At 39.5% G+C, this 18,179-nt stretch overlaps 1 protein-coding gene across 4 annotated transcripts in view; it reads right to left on the bottom strand.

Annotated features, from left to right (window-relative positions):
* Positions 1-18,179, bottom strand: part of tle2c (TLE family member 2, transcriptional corepressor c) — a 36,228-nt gene that overhangs the window by 7,244 nt on the left and 10,805 nt on the right. The window contains exons 3-15 of one of the 4 annotated variants that reach the window (XM_072669233.1): positions 16,220-16,320; positions 14,616-14,679; positions 14,179-14,223; positions 11,008-11,070; positions 8,981-9,055; positions 8,115-8,289; positions 7,742-7,758; positions 6,909-7,043; positions 5,737-5,811; positions 4,821-4,874; positions 3,185-3,340; positions 1,523-1,669; positions 12-333 (exon numbers count right to left, since the gene is read on the bottom strand). In XM_072669233.1, coding sequence (XP_072525334.1) covers positions 1,523-1,669; positions 3,185-3,340; positions 4,821-4,874; positions 5,737-5,811; positions 6,909-7,043; positions 7,742-7,758; positions 8,115-8,289; positions 8,981-9,055; positions 11,008-11,070; positions 14,179-14,223; positions 14,616-14,679; positions 16,220-16,320 — 1,107 coding nt within the window. In that variant the 3' untranslated portion in view covers positions 12-333. Of the gene's footprint in view, positions 1-11; positions 334-1,522; positions 1,670-3,184; positions 3,344-4,820; positions 4,875-5,736; positions 5,812-6,908; positions 7,044-7,741; positions 7,759-8,114; positions 8,290-8,980; positions 9,056-11,007; positions 11,071-14,178; positions 14,224-14,615; positions 14,680-16,219; positions 16,321-18,179 lie in introns of all 4 variants that reach the window. The other 3 variants (XM_072669232.1, XM_072669235.1, XM_072669234.1) reach the window with 3 other exon arrangements.

The raw sequence follows: 18,179 nt of genomic DNA on the forward strand, positions 1-18,179 counted from the left end.
CAGCAGCTCACCAAAACACCCAGCTTCGCCACAGCACTCCAGCTGCCTGATTGGCTGATAGACCTGTCAGTCACTGTACAGCTGATTGATTGGCTTGTTAAGCTGTGCCTCAGAGGCGGCGCTGCAGTGTGTTGGACGCAGATGTTGGAAAGCTCACGGTGTGGCTCCGCGAGTCAGTGGGCAGACGCAGGCGCAGACAGAGTTTCTGACCAGGCACCTGATGCCCGGGCCCACTGCATTCTGGGACGGAGCCAGTGTGTGCTGGGTAGGGTGGGTGGGGAGGAGGGGGCGCGTCGTCTCCCACCCGTCTCACTCCACAGAGCGGAGTGGGTCCTGAGAGAAGAACAACACAAAAACAGCAACCAACAGTTTCACAAATGAACAGAACTGAGGGCAGCGCAGAGTCAGCTTCTCCATTTCAGTCAAGAAGGAATTTTCTTTTCTAAAAAGGAGGCTGGAGGTCAGGAGCACATACAGAATGAAAAATCACTGCAGTAAAGAGTGATATTCTTTACATATTTGATTCAAACTGTATGTGTGCTGCAAATCATATAGACAGACGGGACATAGACTCAAAATAGCTGAATGATGCTAGGTAGAAAATGTTCATCGGAAAACCTTTGTGAAGACCTTTGTGAAGCACGTGTGTTAATGTCCTACTCATCAATGACACATATTAATATAATGAGAAGTGACCTACATATCCATTTATAACATTAAACACTATAAGATGTATCCGTCCACATGATGGTGCATCAATCTAACTTCAAGAAATAGGGCATTAGTAGCATCGCAGTGGCTTAACAGAAGGTAAAGAGGGTAAGCTGGAACACACCCTTTTTAGTCAGACTTTTTATTAGGGGAAAATGGCTAAACTAGGCATGAAACAAGCCATTATCTGCTCAAGTTTAAAGCAGTTGGACTTGACAGCGATCCATCCAAATGACCAAAGAACCGATGGTCCAAGGACAGGACTGTCCAGCTAACTGAGGCTCATATCACACCTGTTTGGAGGATAAAGCCTCATATCTGAGAGCACAATGTCGAGTAAATGGTCTTAGGAGGGTTTCCCACTGTTTTCAGGCAGATTTAGTAGACTGCTTCAGCCAGGTTTGCTAGCTTTCTCTCTTACTTACTTAGCATGTTGCTAAATTCGCAACTTCAGTGGGCTTGTTGTTTTTTCCAAGATCTCACTTTCCATGACACTCTTTTTCCAATTTTCTCATTTTCCAGGAGTTTTGTTTGACTTCCAGGTTTTTCCAGGTTTTCCAGGTTTTCCAGGTTTTTCAGGACACACATGGTTACTGGTTGTGCTATTCAACACCTATAACTATATGCAAGTCTGTAAGATGCATATCCCTCTGTAAGTCCTTATAAGAAAAGCTAGGTGCCCCCAACATTTTGCTGGGCAGAGAGTCTAGTGAGTTGTAGTTTGATAGCAAACAGTAAAACTGCCCTCTCTGTAACACTGTAATATTGCAAGACTTTATCCAAAAAGAAATGAGGGCATGGGGAAGCTCACCTAGTGCTGAACAGGAGGAGAGGGAGCGCGTGCTGGGGAGGAGAGAGGCCGGGAAGAAGGAGGTGGGGGAGGAGGAGGTGCAGAAGCAGAGACTGGAGACGCAGCGTCCCGGGACGGAGACTGAGAAGGAGAACGAGTCTTCTCCTCCTGAAAGAACCAAAAATACAGACAGAGAGAATGAACGAGAGAGGAGTTTGCAAGCCAGTAAAGAGGCTAATTTATTCACTATATTTAAAGTCATTAAACATGGAGAAATAGGGCAATGCAAGTACTCTAGAATTTTAATGTCGTACACCAAGAGTCATCAATTCCAGTCCTGGAGGGCCTTAGTTTTGCACAGTGTAGTGATTACTCTGCTCAAACACCTGATTCCACTCATTAATTACCAGGCTGGGTATCTATAAGTCCTTTTTCACTAACTTCTGCATACGCTGGAGGCAAACAACAACATTTTTAGCATGGATTTCAGAAGAAACAGCACAGATACAGATTATTTAAAAGTTTGAACACATGCTGACTCCAGGGAAGTCTCTGTTTTATTGTAGTCTGATCTTAGCAATAGATTAGTTGCAGGAAGAACATTAGGTCTTGTTTCTTTTAGGTTCTTCCACCAGTGAAATTAAAAACTGATTTTAAATCACAGGCTTTTGGTTGTTCCAAGGCCGAACTCCAACAAAGAGAGGGCTGCATATTTGCTTTTTGGGCCCCTTTGCCTTTCTCTTTGACATCAAACTCGCTAATTCAACCTCCACTTTCCAAAGACAGCATATATGCCATTTCTTTATCTACACCCTGACAGCTAGGTAGGACTGTGTGATGGGGATATCTAACTGGCAGGTAAAAATCACTATGCCTAAAGCTGTATTCTGTTGGAATTATTTTACATGGGGAGGAGTAGATTTACTACAGGATCTGTTAAATTTATGAAATTTAAGAAATCTCAGCATAAATGACTGAGATGGGAGTGGCTCCTTAATGTACGCACTTCCAACACCTCCAAAAATGTGATGATAACCAGTTTTATAACCGTGAAGTTTTAGTGTGTAAATTAGCACCTTAACTTGTATGTAGGCTGTAGGCTACTCTACACAAAGACATCGGGCCTCGTCTTCTGAGTTTTGCCACAGACTTGAATGACTTGAGGTATCTGTGCCATGCACAACAAAACTAAATGCCACCTTAAGCGCCTCCATACTTGAGAAAAGGCATCGAAACCTTCTTTTCCACAGGATATGACCGAATATTTACCCACTCGTCAATTCAAACAGGATTAATAAACCTGAGGGTATTTTGAGGGCTTGTGTTGCAGAAGGTAAAAAGTGCTGGATTCTGTACTGACGTGGGAGCGCAGTCCTAGTTAGCAAGTATGTCGTAAGCAACCTTCCTGACGAGCTGCACTACGATTCTTTTTTACTGATCAGACAGCAGACACTTAATTCCTTCTACAGTCTGTGTATCGCCTACTTCAGGGATGCACAAGTCCTGTCCTGATAGCAACCTACTGCAGGTAGAGTTTAGGTCCAGCCTAAATATAACACATCTAATCCAATTAATGAAAGCATTGAGGAGTGTCTCGGGACTGGAGCTAAGTGTGCTGAAACTCTCCAGAGCGGTAGATTACAAGAACTAGCGCTTAACCTGGTCTGCACGCACAGAATGTACCTGAGTGGGGCTCTTGCGGTGGCTGGGTGTGTGTGGGTGGGGGAAGGGGGAGGAGGGAGAATGGGCTTCTCTGGATGCGTTCCTGCGCCGGACTGGGGAGCCGTCCAGGCCATTTCCGTCAGCTGACCGGGGAGACGCTCCTGCTGGAGACACACTCTTCTTCCAGACCAACAAACATGAAAAGAGAGGCATTCAGCACAAACCAGAGAATCACAGTCATAACACATTTAGTGTGCCCCTATTACGAACAGTGCTGGTCTGGAAAACTAGCGTTTGAAGTTCCAGACTATTTCCAGAAAATATAGTGACTAAGGCTGTCACTACTAATTATCTGAATTAGATTTAATTGATTTGATGTTAATAAATTACTTTTGTGGGAGAAATTTACTTATTGTAAAGATGAATTGAGCAATTACTTTAAAAGGTCAAATAATTAAAATAGACATAAGCAGACTATCATTCAAACGCTTGGACCGACTTGCTGTATTAATAATTACTGTAGTTTTATTGATTAATAAACCGAATGAAACAAAATATATGAAGTCAGATACTAGAAAGTATTTTAAGATGTTTTATTCATAATTTCTAGGTCTCAAGGAACATCAAGAAGTTATTTAATGAATATTTAATATTTAATCACACTATAATTATCAATTTAGTATTACTTATAATTCTCAAAGTTCTACAGCTTTCATAGGCATTTCAGAAACATCTACAGATCTAACACTTTAGACAAAACAGTTTTTCATATACAGAACTGTGCTGAGGTTTTCAGCACTTCAGCACATTACTCCACGCTCCTCCACCAGCGTGTGGATATGTGCAATTCTATCACCATTTAACATCATTGAGCACTGATTTACCAAACCAGGTGTCAGATGATAACTAACCACCCTTGGCTCAGATGACACTAAGTGCCACGCCATGGCATGGACTGTATTAGGTAATGGAAGGTGTTCATTATAGAGGTTAACTGGTCCACTGTGGTGTGTCGATTGCTCTGTAACACTTATTAGAATCACTGTTCTCCTCTGGCATTATTGGTCTGTGGGGCACCACTGTTAGGCGGTCGGGAGGCACTGAATGTATGAATAGTCCATTCTCTGTACACCTTCACTACAGTGGCTCTAGAATATCCCATGTAGTACCATGCTACGCCTGCTATTCTATTATCATGCCCTTTTGCACATCTGTCGTTTGGCACTCTGCTACAACTAACTGGTGTGATTGCTTATTTATACATGCAGCAAACCCCCTCATGTACATCCCAACTTTCTCAACTTTCTGTATGTTCGGAGTGTTATTGGTATTTAATTATAATCTTTTACTGAATAAATCAACATTTACTGCTCAGATAAAGAGCTTTCTTAAGACTCTAAGGATAAAAATACTACTAAGGTGTAGAAAGACATACTGTTCTGTTCTGTTTCATTTTTATTATTAACTAAAATATGCATCATCATCATCATCATGGTAACAGATATCATAGAAAACTGAACCTGTTCTAAACTTTAAGCTCTAAATAGTGAAACTGCAACGACTCTATAAATTCACTGAGGCATTAAATATGGACACAAAGCTGACGTTAGGTCAAGGCCGTAGAGGAAGTGGCAGGAACAGAATATTCAGGCCATACCTCTTTAGTGCTGTCCCGCCTCAGACTGTCCTCATTCTTGTCCACCTCGCTGTCCTATGGGAAGATGCAAAATGCCATCAATTCCTCCTCTTTCATCAGCGGCCTGTACAGGACTATAGAAGAGACTGCAGTGCAATGTGGCAACACTGAAATCAGCCTTGTTTTTCATTGTGACATTTAGCTGCACTGAAACTAATGAAATATGGATACATGTTAAAATATTAAATGTCATTTTTAATAGCTTGTGGGTCCTTAAGACTTACAGAGTGCAGGACAGGACACTTTTTAAAACACTGAAGTTGGGATGTTAATATTGTGTTCTCATAATGACAACAGTTGGACTTAACACTTATAAATCACTAAAAGAAGCAGAAATTGTTTCAAATTGATATTTGATATTTATAAACATTTGTGTTTGAAAGTATACTTAAAGATGTCCCAAGACGCCATTCTTTTGCATAGTTGAATAATGAGAGTTTGGTACGTGGAAGTGACAAAGACTGCTGTTTCTCCTTCAAAAGAAATTCAAGCAGGACCATATCAGAGCTATAAAACGGGACAATTCCAAAACCCCAAAATGTTACATAACAGTTTTTGTTAAATAACTTTTTTTTATTTAACCCTCAAAAAACTGACATACAGCCAACCCACTAGAGAAAAGCCCTGGTCAAAGCTGATGAATTGGTGAAATGGGACAGTGGCTTATGGCAAATATGGTGTCGTTGATACTGCAAAGCAGCTCATCACCTCCAAACTCTGCTAGTTACAGGATTACGGGGTAGCTATGTGAAATCAGGCCTCGCAATTGTGGCTTTTTTTGCTGTGGCAGATTCCAAAAAGTGGAGCTCAAACCCAAGACGCAATGAAGTAAAAGCCTGAGGGAGCAACTGGGGATCTGTGCTAGGCTAATGCTAACCTTTTTCCATCTCTTCTCTCCATCGACCGCACCCTCTGAAACAAACTTGACTGCCTTAGCTGAAGCAAACTGGAGCTAAACACACATGAGAAGAGAAAGTACGGCTTATTTTTTACATAAGGTGAGACTCCAGAAAAACAAAGCCAGGGAAGCGAGTGGGGGCAAAGCAAAAAGCTAATGGGCTACTATTTCCTAGCCAACAGCACATCACACTGAGAGGACACAATGACAGGACAGCAATGCTATCTGGCTCGATTAGGGAATAATTACAGTGCTTTGGCCACAGAATTAAAGCCTTGCTGTAATACAGTGGGTTCTGCAAGATGTCTCTGTGATGGAAACCATAGAAATAAAAGCAGAGCTTGTCATTTTTCTTTTTACGAGGCCGTAAAAAGGATGTGAGCTTCATATAACAGGGTTGTAAATAGGCTTGTGAAACTGCATCTGAGCATTTTTCACCCCCGACACAGTCACATTCTAACTCTTTACACAAGTTACACAAGTTTCTGTTGTGAGCACAGTCTAGATTATGGAAAGAAAAACAGGCCTTTATATTTCCACTATGCTTTTGTCATTTGTTGACATTAAAACAAACAGAAACGGGTCAAAAATGCAGCCTCCAACCTCTCCCTACGATATATATATAAATCAAAACTAAATGTATTTTATTATTTAAATATGTAGTAAATGTGTAATTTCTTGTGTTAGGTAACATAACTGCCAAATACCAAAACAATAATCTGTCTAGTTTAAAGGTTAAAAGACTGATTTTCTGAGTAAATAAACAGTATAATCATGGAAAATGAATCACTGTGAAGTATATCATTAAGCCCAGGATGTGGCACAGTGTCTGGGAAACAGTGCCAGGAGGCTAATCCCACTGCGCCGTCATCACGATGACTGTTTGTGTAAGAGTGTGTATGTGTGTGTGTTTAGCTGGCTGACTATATAAAAGTTTAAATATATACTGATTTTGTAGTAAAAAAAGAGAAAAACAGCTTTAACTTTCAGGAACTGCAAAATCGTGCTGGTAAAAAGGTCAAATAATTTCTTTTTGGTTAATATATATATAAACATATTAATATTATAGTAAATATGGGAGACAGTGTATGCAGGAACTAATAACAACACATTAATAATAACACATGGGTTTGTGAATAAGAGAGCATTACTCTGGGTGTGTTAATGCTGGCTTTCTCCTCTGTATTACTCCTCTTGCTCTCAGCCTCAGCCTCCGGTGGACATGTTAGAGACAGAGGCAGCCTCTGCCCCATAGACTGACTCATCACAGACAAGTCCGGAAAGCCCTGTCCAATACACAACAGCATATTACACATACAGTCTACTGGGTATATACACTGTCACAAAAACCTTTGCTTTTTCACTCTTTAACATAATATGAATCTGCCTTTTTTACATTGGGTTCCACAGAAAGTTAAGGCTTCTTGCTTCTGCTGTGAAGTTGCCATGTTGGAGACTATGCTATACATTATGTAGATATGAGAATTATGAGAACAAGGAGCTGAACTGTGAGCTCACACACAAGCCTTGAGCAGTATCTGAAACATTATTGATCATTATCTCAGTAAAAATAATATTATTTCATTCTAGATGTTTGAACTGGACTGATTATATAACAGGTTAAAATACCAAATGGTCTTCTATAGCACACATTACCACTTTGCTGTAACAGCCAGTGGAAACTAGACATAAATGAATAAACAATCTAACCAGCATAGTGCTGAAATAAACCCTAAAGCCTGGCAGGCTCCATTTAGCCCACTAACTGATGGCCCTGTGGGGACTCTACCTCATTGCACAAGCAGTCACACACATTCATAAAACACAAAATCAATAACAGGCCATAGACAGGGCTGCATTACACACAGCAATTTACATGGCAGAAGGCTGAGTTTATACAAGCAACACAGGAAAACTATCCCTAATGTAAGTCATTTCTCTACACTCTGACATGCACACCAATGTGACCACAGCTGATACTCACCCTATTTGTTGCACCATCTAGAATAATAAAGAAATATTTGAGTTTTATTTTAATTTATGCATCTTAAACAAGCTTAACGTCACTGTCAAGAAAGTCTTAATTACTTTTGCTTTTTATTTTTAACAAACAAATAATGGGCCACAAATACTATATACTATTATAATATACTATATATATATATGTATAACTTTACTAAATAAATTCTTGTCCATTTCTAATATATATAATATAATATAATATAATAATGCTATTTATATTACTCAGTTTGATGATACAGTTAGACACAAGGAGACACAAGGCTATTTTAAACAGTCACAATAAACCTAACTACAAAATACAAAATCAATTAAATTAACATAATTTAGTTCTGTACCTCTAGGATCCACAGATTCGGGGTGAGTGATGTCATCCTTAGGCGCTAAGTGTGGTGGGAACGGGAAGGCCGCTGGGAGGGCCATGAGACCCCCTGCTCCCAGAGACAGGCCTGAGTGGTGTGGTGTCAGGGGGAAGCCTGGGGTATGATGGGAAAGATGCTGCAGCTGCTGTTGCTGCAGGGAGGAAAACAAAGAGAGAGAGAGAAAGAGAGAAGGTCATCAACAGCTCAAATGCAAATGACTTACTAAAGCGACCCACATGTTCATAACGAGCACAATCTCAACCTCATCCTCATCTGAAGGGCATTTATGATGGCTTTTTTTAATCATGAACTGTTGTTGTTTATAATTTAAAAGCTCATACTTTTAATTTATCATAATAATGTTTCTTGCTAAAAGACACATAAAACACAGCATTTTACAAGTTTATATAATTAATTATTGTAATGATAAAGCAATAAAAAAGAAGTTATGGTCCAAATTAATCCTCTAATTGTTTTTTTTATTTTAATTATTTATCACTATTAACTAAAAGCCAAGGCTGCTATGACTAATTACACTAATTTAGTATATTGGTGGCTATATCTAAGACTTCAACCTTGAGCCTCCTAAGAATACAGTACGCAAAGAGGCGTTTTACCCCATCATGGAAAACTTTGGGAATTTTATTTATAACAATATATACAGTACAGTGCAAGGGTTTTAGGAGAAACATGAGAAGCCACAGAGACAGATCATTCATCAAGTTCATGCTATACTGATGGGATTTGGCAAGGCTTATATAGTCTCGTGGATGTGATTGGTCAGGCTAGTACTACAATCATGTGTGATAGGTCAGATGAATGAAAAGGAGGCTGTGACTGACCCCTATGATGGCGTTCAGGTCAGCCATGCTCACATGTTTGGATCTCTCCACCGCCTGGGCCACTTGGTGCTGGTGCTGTATAACACACACAAAGACACACACACACATTAGACTATGCATTAACTACCTCAGAGTGCCAAGTATACTCTTAAAAATGAAGGCGCAGCAAAGGGTTATTGAAAATCTATATTGAAAATTCACTAAAGTATGCAGTGTCTTTACTAGGGCACACTTAATTGTGGTCAGGTGCTCTGATTTGAGTACACCTGTAGCAATTTGTATTGACTGGACATAGGTTGGAAAGGTACTGGATTTATAAGGGCTCATAGTTTGCACTGCACTGTCAGAACAAACCAAGCCATTAAATCCAAGGAACTGCCTGTGGATCTCCACAATCAGACTGTGGCAAGGCACAGATCAGGGCAAGGATTTAAAACTATATCTAAGGCTTTGAGTGTTCCCCTTTCTAGAGCTGGTCATCCGGCCAAATTGGGCATGCAGGCAAGAAAGAAAGTCACTCTAAAAGAGCTCAAAAAGTCCTGTACAGAAATTTTGTGAAGGCTACTTCTACAAAGTACGAATAATGTAGTAATTGAAAACTCAAAAATTTAGGAGTATTATGGTATGTAAGAAACACAGACAACAGGAAAGCAAAATGGAAATAAAGGGCATGGGAAAAACTACATTAATTAGAGGTTCTGAATGTCTACTGCTCAGCCCTATCATAAACACAATAAGGTTTGTGCTGTTTACAATAGAAAGAAATCTTCTTAAATATTTTCAATAACAATTATAGTTAACAAAAATTAATTCATCAAAATCAAGGTAAAATGTTCAATTAATAGTGATATTGACTTGCGGCCATATCGCCCAGCACTAATTTAGGAGATAGAAAGTACATATAGTATATATATATATATATATATATATATACACACATATATATACATATATGTGTGTGTAGTATATATGTACTTAAATGTACCATTAATAGCATTACCTGCTGCACTATGCTTCAATGGTACGTCCGGTTTTGCTCCTATTTTATGAAAACTAATCATACTTAAATATCACTTCCACAGAAGGGGTAAAATGTAGCTGTCCACTATTATTCAACCATTAAATGAGTACTCCAGCATTTTTCAACCAAATCTCTATCTGCTGCATCTGTAGAATATGGCCAATCTCAATGACAATATATTTGTCCCCATGTTTACCTGTAATAAGTAAAAGAAGCATTGACTTAAAACACACTTAGATAAATACAATGGGCAGATGCCGAAACACACATCCGCTGTCCTTCTGTTGGTGTTCTGAGTTTTAACTCCTTTCTAAGTCATGGTAATTGGTCATATGCTTTAGGTGTGATACACACAGATTCAGCTGAAAAACACTGAAGTATCCCTTTAACGCAAAGCCTCACCAGACATGAACACAATTTTATCCTGGGGTCTCAGTCTGTAGTAAAAAAACCCTGCATTAATGATTCCGTTATTAGTCCTAAAACTATTGTATAGCTGTTTAGCTTAACAAATTTTATGTTGTGAGTCCCACAAGGTTCTATTTTAGGGCCTATGAAACTGATCTAAATTTTGACAGCAATGAAGTGAATAAAGTGTGGGCTTACGTGCAGGGTTTAAAGGGTTTCGGGGGTTAAACAAACTGTACTTGACTTCAGATCAACCAAACAAACATATTTCCTGCTGTTGCTACTACTACTCCTACTAGGTTCCTTTAGGGTATTATGGCTACAAAATCCCCAGATGCTCTCTGTGTGCCTGGTTAAAAAAAAGGAAAAAAAAAAGATGCATGAAATATTGATGGACAAAGAGGGTGGAGATTAGGCCACTGATGACCAGCTCTCTTGTAAATAATTAACATCTAAATAGCCGAAGGGGGAAGGGGGGATTTTTTTGAGGGAGGGGGGGGTTCTCTGAAGAAAGCAACACTTTAATATTGGGCTATAAATGGTTGTGTGTGGGTAAGTGTGTGTGTTTATGTGTGCAGCAATAGTTTCACTCACACACCTCTTGGGACAGGAGAGGGATGATCTGAGTGCATATAGCGCTGAGCCGCTTTACAATCTCTGCCTGCGGGGGAAACACACACACACACAGCTCAGAGAAAATCCCATCAACCAGCAGAGGACATAGTAAACATGACAATAGGGGGCCAAGCACCAGCGAGCAGTATTGCTTTACTCAACAGCCTTCTGAAGAGCTATATGTATGTATATCACCTCGTGTATGCTACTGATGACAGTAGCGAAGAAGGCTTTCAAATGCACAGTTAACAACCCACCAGCTTCTAAAATATGACAACAAATCTCTGCTGCTCCCTAGTGGACACCCCAACACACTGTTCTTCAATGAACTGCATTTAGTTCCACAAAAAGCATGAACAGGCACCTCAGGCTCATAAGGCTCCTTCAATATTAACACTGTACTTGTATTTACTCAATCATACACACACAAACAGGCCTACACCTTCACACAAGGAAGCTAATAGGCAGAAATATGTACACACAACACACACACACTCTCTCACACACATGTAAACAAACATCACCACCAGACGCAGTCCCACAGCTTTTCCACAGTGACCCACATACACCCTCAAATCCAGATGGCCTGGAAAAAGAGGAAAGCACCAGGGGTCTTATCTGGATTAGCCCACTCTGTGTGTTTTTGTGTGTGTGAGGGTATTTTTAAGTGTGTGTATCTATGTCTAGAAATGTATGTGTGTATGTAGGTGGGGGTAATACCATTTGAAGCACCTTTACCTTTATTTTTAGCCTCAATCTGGACCTGGCCACCAAATGTTATACACCAATCAGCCATAACATTAATGCCACCTCCTTGTTTCTACACTCACTGTCCATTCTCAGGGTCATTCTCAGCCCTGCAGTGACACTGACACAGTGGTGTGTGTTGCGCTGGTACGAGTGGATCAGACACAGCAGTGCTGCTGGAGTGTTTAAACACTGGATCCACTCTATTAGACACTACAACGTAGTCAGTCCAGCTTGTTAATGAAAATTCAGAGACCGAAGCTTGTCTGTTGCTGCGCAGTTTGTGTTGGTCATGCTCTAGTCCTTTATCAGTGGTCACAGGACGCTCCTGCCCACACGACATTGGCTGGATGTTTCTGGTTGGTGGACGGTTCTCAGATGCTGAGGGGTTTAAACACTTCAGCAGCACTGCTGTGTCTGACCATTCGTACCAGCGTAACACACACTACTAACACACCACCACCACGTGTCACTACAGTGCTGAGAATGACCCCCCACCAAAATACTACCTGCTCTCCTGTGGTCCTAAGGGGTCCTGATTATTGAAGAGAAACAGACGGACTACAGTCTGGAATTACAAATATTCATGTTCTACTAGTGCTGGACCTGGAGTGTAGAAACAAGGAGGTGGTACTAATGTTATGGCTCATCTGTGTTCATCCGCGATCCTATGCTTAGAAAAAAGGAGTCCTGGAACATAACTGATCAACAATGACAGTAATATATTGTCATATTGCCACATATTACAGAAATGACAATCTTAGCCCATAGTTGATTGAGGGCTTATGCTGGATAATGCCTTATCCTTCTCTGAATGGGTTGAAGCCTTGGTCTGTGGATCCACCAAACCAAATGTCACACAGGATGACAGACAGTGTTAGCCTATTAGTGTCAAGCTTATATGACAATGCCATCCGAACCAGAACAAGATAAGCCTTCTTAATGTACTCAGAGTGAGTATCACATCTACAACTCTCCCTTCAGTGTGTGTATAATATGGTTTATTAGAAGGATACATTCAGCTGACCATTTCCCATTCAGTCAAGGTTTTTTTACAGATTGTAGATGCATTTTTATTGGTATTTATGTACAAACCTGCATGGCCTGTACATATGCTTAATTTCACAGATTAAGGTCCTTTGATTTTGGGCTTTCTGACTGTCCCCTGGTTCAGGCATGTCATGTACTGTTGCTGCCCCCATCCTTGGAAACTCTTATCTTTATCTGGATTTAGATGGATCCTCTTTTTTACCTTCAAAGCCCAGCTTCAGACCTTTTTCCCCTCACTCTTAACCACTACTTCAGCTAGATTTAATGGTTTCCTTGTAATGTAAAGCAACTTTGGGTGTGAGAAAGGCCCTATATGTGTCTAACCTATTTATTTGATTATTATTAGAATCTGAACCAACCACCAAATGGCATACACTGCAGTAAAGCAGCAGTCTGTACTGTACTGTATTGTTTTTGTTCTATCAATACTGCTAGAACTAAAGATCAATATTGTTGTGCAACACTAATGCTGGTACTTTTACATGTGGTAAAAGGAGACACTCTGGTCCACAGTGGGAAGCCAAACGTATAAAAACAACTTGGAGATACAGTGAGAATCAGGTTTTCCAGTTTGTTCTTAATGCCCAGGCTGGGTGGCACCGTTGGCATGCTGTGCTGTAACAGGCTGAGTGAGTTTCATAACAGCATTTTGTTTTAAATTCTTGAAGGCTACACTTCAGATATTTGTATTTTTTTATATGGCAGGCAGGCACTGCAATAGGAAATGCTATGCCACCATAAAGGTGATCTGTTTTTTTTATTTTTTTTTTACATATGTGGATTTTAAAAAAATATATAAGTTACTGTTAAAATGTAATATTATTTAAAGTTCATTTAATTAGTTTATGTTTTATTGGAATTGGTACTGAGAATTGTTGGGGTTTGGTACAGAATATGCATATTGGCGCTTTTATAGTCATTTGGAGCATTTCTATTGGTCTGTTCATCCAGAACTATTTACACAGTGCACAAAGCAGCTACGTGCTTCAAACAACCAAGAAAGCCCAGTATTCACAGCTGCATCCCAAAATCTAGTTTATCTAATCAGTCCTCATTAAAGTAAACCAGGTGAAAGGCTAAAGTTCATTGAAAGGTCAGTAACCAAACCTGTGTTGGTCTATTTGTGTTCCTAATAACCAACATATCAAGAACTTTACTGAAAACAATACACCCTGACCACTGTACTGTGTTTTTCTGTATTTATTCTAGGGCTACTTTACACCAACACACTTACTGCTGAGACAACAGTTGTCTTTATAAGCCCTTTGTTCACTGATATAGATGATAACTCATTCAGTGAGAAGAAAAAACATAAAACCTGTGTCTAATAATGCAACATGTCAGTAGAGCTCCTTACCTGTTTCTGCATCTCGATGTTAAGACCATAGGACATCTCATAATACTGAAATCAACACAACAAACAGGGTGAATTACACACTGTGGATAGCTGTTCTGACTCTCGCTTCCCCTTCCCTTATCCACTCAGCAAATCAATGCTGCTGGGAAAATGACCTTCTGTTTTGCAATCTAACTTAATGGTCGTGTTAATGCTCACTTCACAGGACAACTGTGACTAAATGTGGTTATAAATTGAACAACCCTATCTGGAATTAGAAAGAGCTGTATCACTTACAATCATTAACTACACACCCCTATAGCATGGGCTATCCCTGGGGAAAGAGGCTAGGGGAGGTGGGAGCACATATATTCTGTTGGGTCACAGACTCTTATATACTTCCTTTCATAACAGCGTTTATAGGTTATTCCCCATAGCATCCCAAGAAGGTCACTCACCATGATGTAATGTCTGTGCATCTCTGTCTTCTCAGTGGCCAGTTTCTCACATTCCAACTTCAGACTGAAAGAGAAAAAAGATAGAATAACAGCTGAGGATGGGTTCTTTTATAGTATATGGACACAAAAGTATTGGGACACTGACATTAAAACTACTAGTTTTTTTGACATCCCATTTTAAATCAATAGGCATTAAAATGGAGTCTGCCCCCTTTTGCATCTCTAACAGCAAGTTTGGAGCTCTGCAGTTATTGACTATGCTCTGAGCTCAGCACTCGGCCCTGACCCTGCTCTGTACCTTTACGTGGTCAGACATTTCATGGCTGAGTTGTTGTGGTTTCTAAACTTTTTAGTAATACCACTCACAGCTGATGGTGGAATATCTAGGAGGGAAAAATGTCACCAGCTGGAATTCAGTGAGCTCTTTAGAACCACCCATTCTTTCACTGATGTGTGTAAAGGCAGACTGCAGGGCTAGGTGCTTGTTTTTATACACCTGTAGCAATAACACTGAATAAAACACCTCAATTCAATGATTAAGAGTTGTGTCCCAATACTTTTGCCAATATATAGTAGATACATATTTATCATAATCAGTGCTGCTGTCAGAACAAAGTCTTTTAACTATAACAGACTAACTAAACTACAAAAGAACTTCTTCACTTTTACTCTGAGACATTTCTGTTGGTTCATTAGTAAAGTAACTATTTAGGGTGCAATGACATTTGATTAAATAAATGGATATTTATTTAGTTAGTTATGTATTACTGCTTTATTGTAGCGTTTATCAAATACAGACATTTGCAGAACGCCGTATGGCATTCGATTGCTCTAACAGGATCACCAGCTAACAGCTCAAACAGGTTCTAAAGTAGCTTGTCCCAATTATTTAAGTGATCTTAGAGTATTAGGTCTGGTTTGAGACGCTAAATCCTATTGGCTTAACACAGGTGGTACATCCTGCAGCTCAGAAATGGAGAGCAGCTGGCTTTTTAGAAGCTAAGCTAACAATGCTACTTCTCCTCCAGTGTACAGCAGGCTAACTTCTGTTGCTTTTTCAGTTTTTGAAACAAGTAACAAATAGAAATTAGCTAACAAAGCAAATACAGACCAAACCTTGGCAAGACTAGGTCTATAATGTTTACAGTACCAAATGAATTCCTTCAATTCCAACCAATGTCAAAAACTCCACGTCATTCAGTGCTTGTTGGCACTGGTGAGCCAATAAGTCAAATTTACTGACTCTGTGATCAGCAAGTCAGGGGCCATGAGTGGATCCACATTTCCATTCCTCACTTTTGGAAATTAAAAACCAATTTTAGATGAAGATCATTTAAAGTAATAATATATTAATGTAAATGATCGAATAATTAACTAAATTGTTTACTGAGGTCATTTTGCATTGTTATTTAAAGTTGTTGAATCATAGATCTCATAAGTTATGTATGTAATGTATTTGGGAAAAGCGTCTTACAATTATCTTCTGAGCTGCTAAACAGACCAATTCTACTTTTACATACCATCTTATATAGCTAGCTATGTTACCCTTTAACAAACAAGTTGTACTTGTCACATTACTGTGTATGCTGAGTGCTCAGTCTCACCTGTGGTACTGGGCCTGGAACAGCTGGAACTCCTCTTTGATATGGTCCAGTGTCTCCAGCACTGTGAACTTCATGCCAGCATGGCCTGGCACCAGTGGAGCCTGTGGGACATAAAGAGGACAGCTGCAGTATGACTGACCATTAACCAGGAGGGATGATACAGTAAATCACCAACCTAACCAGCCACAATGCTTTTTACTGTTGCGCTGCTGTGAGCGTCCTGACCAATCACAGTATCACATACCCCCAGAACAAGAAAATGTGTGCTAGGAATCTGTAAAAGGGACATGTACACACACCAGTATGTCATCTTGCTGAACTGCTGAGAGGAAGAAGCCAGGCATTCAAGTGAGGTACAGTTTAGGCTCAGAGCAATGTTTTATATATATATATATATATATATATTGCAATATTGATAACTCAAAGTCAATAACTCAAACTCAAAACCAGCAGCCGGCTGCTGCATCATCAGGATGTCGACCTCTTTTGCAGAATACTGTTGTTGTGCCACTGAGAAACCTATTAAGAGCCTCCATCTGTTTTCCTACTGTATATGACTGCTATATAGGGTGAATCTGGTGAATCTGAATATAGAAAACAATATAACAAAAGCATATGTGTCAAAACCTCACTTTTAGCATAAGAATAAAACAACCATAAGTATAAATTGTCACTGTTATGCAAAAGCCTAACACAGGGGGAAAAAAACTTCCTATCTTTCAATGAAAGTCAATGTCAAACAATTTTATTCCAAATTATTTTGGAGCATTTGGTCTACTGACCATGTTATTTTGATACATAATAAACAACTGTGAGATTCAGATTATGTAAAAAGGTGAAAAACAGCTTGTATTGTGTTTATGGAGATACAAGCTTTTTGCATGACAGAAGTAAAATATGGGTACCTCTGCCCCCACATGTACAAATATTTATATACAATACAGTAAGTCTGTAAAGAGTGTCTGTAACTCCTTAATAGTCCAAGGCTTATTACACACTAAGGTGTATTACTCAGGGACTACAGGGACGTCTGTACAAACTGGTGGGGCTCTTCTCTGGTAATAACACGTTCAGCCTGCCGGTGGTCTATAGGCTTTTTAAGGGGGTAAGTGTTTGAGTTTAGAAAATGTGATGATTACCAAGTCCTTTTTGTTAGTAAAGTACCACTACTGTCTATCTTAGTGCAAAATTACATTTTAAATCTAAAACATTAAATCATAAACATATATAAAAATACATAATATTAATGTTTAGCCCCTGAAACTATCAGTATCAGTATTGGATGTAATGTTCGGTCAGGCCCTAATACACCAATACATGTTTTTTTTGGTTAAGTGACACAACGTAGACATAAAGTTGCACCATCTGCATGTATTCGGGTGTTTTTAGCGTTACTAAGACATCAAGTCCAGTGTTAATACAGCTCTGTTCGGTTCAAGTGGACTGCTAATGCTGAAGCTTACAATATCCCGGCCTGAACAGTAAACGCTCTGTTTTTACCAATCTTAAAAATTCCTCACGTAAACACATGGTCTTCCAGCCCTTCCATGGCCTCCTGGTGTTCATTTTAAAGGGCTGTTTCACTCAGATCGACTACCATGACTATTAATGACCGAAAGCTTGCGAACATGAGACATCTGCATTTGCTCAGTAGCTTCACGACTCGTTCTCATCAGCTGTTAGCAGTTTTAATGGTTCAAAAAGCATATTATCCCTTTATCCCCAAATGTAATGTCTAAGGTATGCTCCTTTATTTCTGCACTGGAGCTATAAGCTAACATATCTAATGGACACTTACATTCACTAGGCTAATTATCAAAAAGTAACATGCTAATGCATGCCTACATTACCACATGATTTGTCTTAAACACTGTTAAGTAATGTCTAATAGTCTTGATTATGTGGGTTCACTGTACACTGTATGAAACACTATTATCTAGAGACATATACATAGGTCAAA

The sequence above is a fragment of the Salminus brasiliensis genome, chromosome 23, assembly GCF_030463535.1.
Source record: "Salminus brasiliensis chromosome 23, fSalBra1.hap2, whole genome shotgun sequence".
Classification (NCBI taxonomy): domain Eukaryota; kingdom Metazoa; phylum Chordata; class Actinopteri; order Characiformes; family Bryconidae; genus Salminus; species Salminus brasiliensis.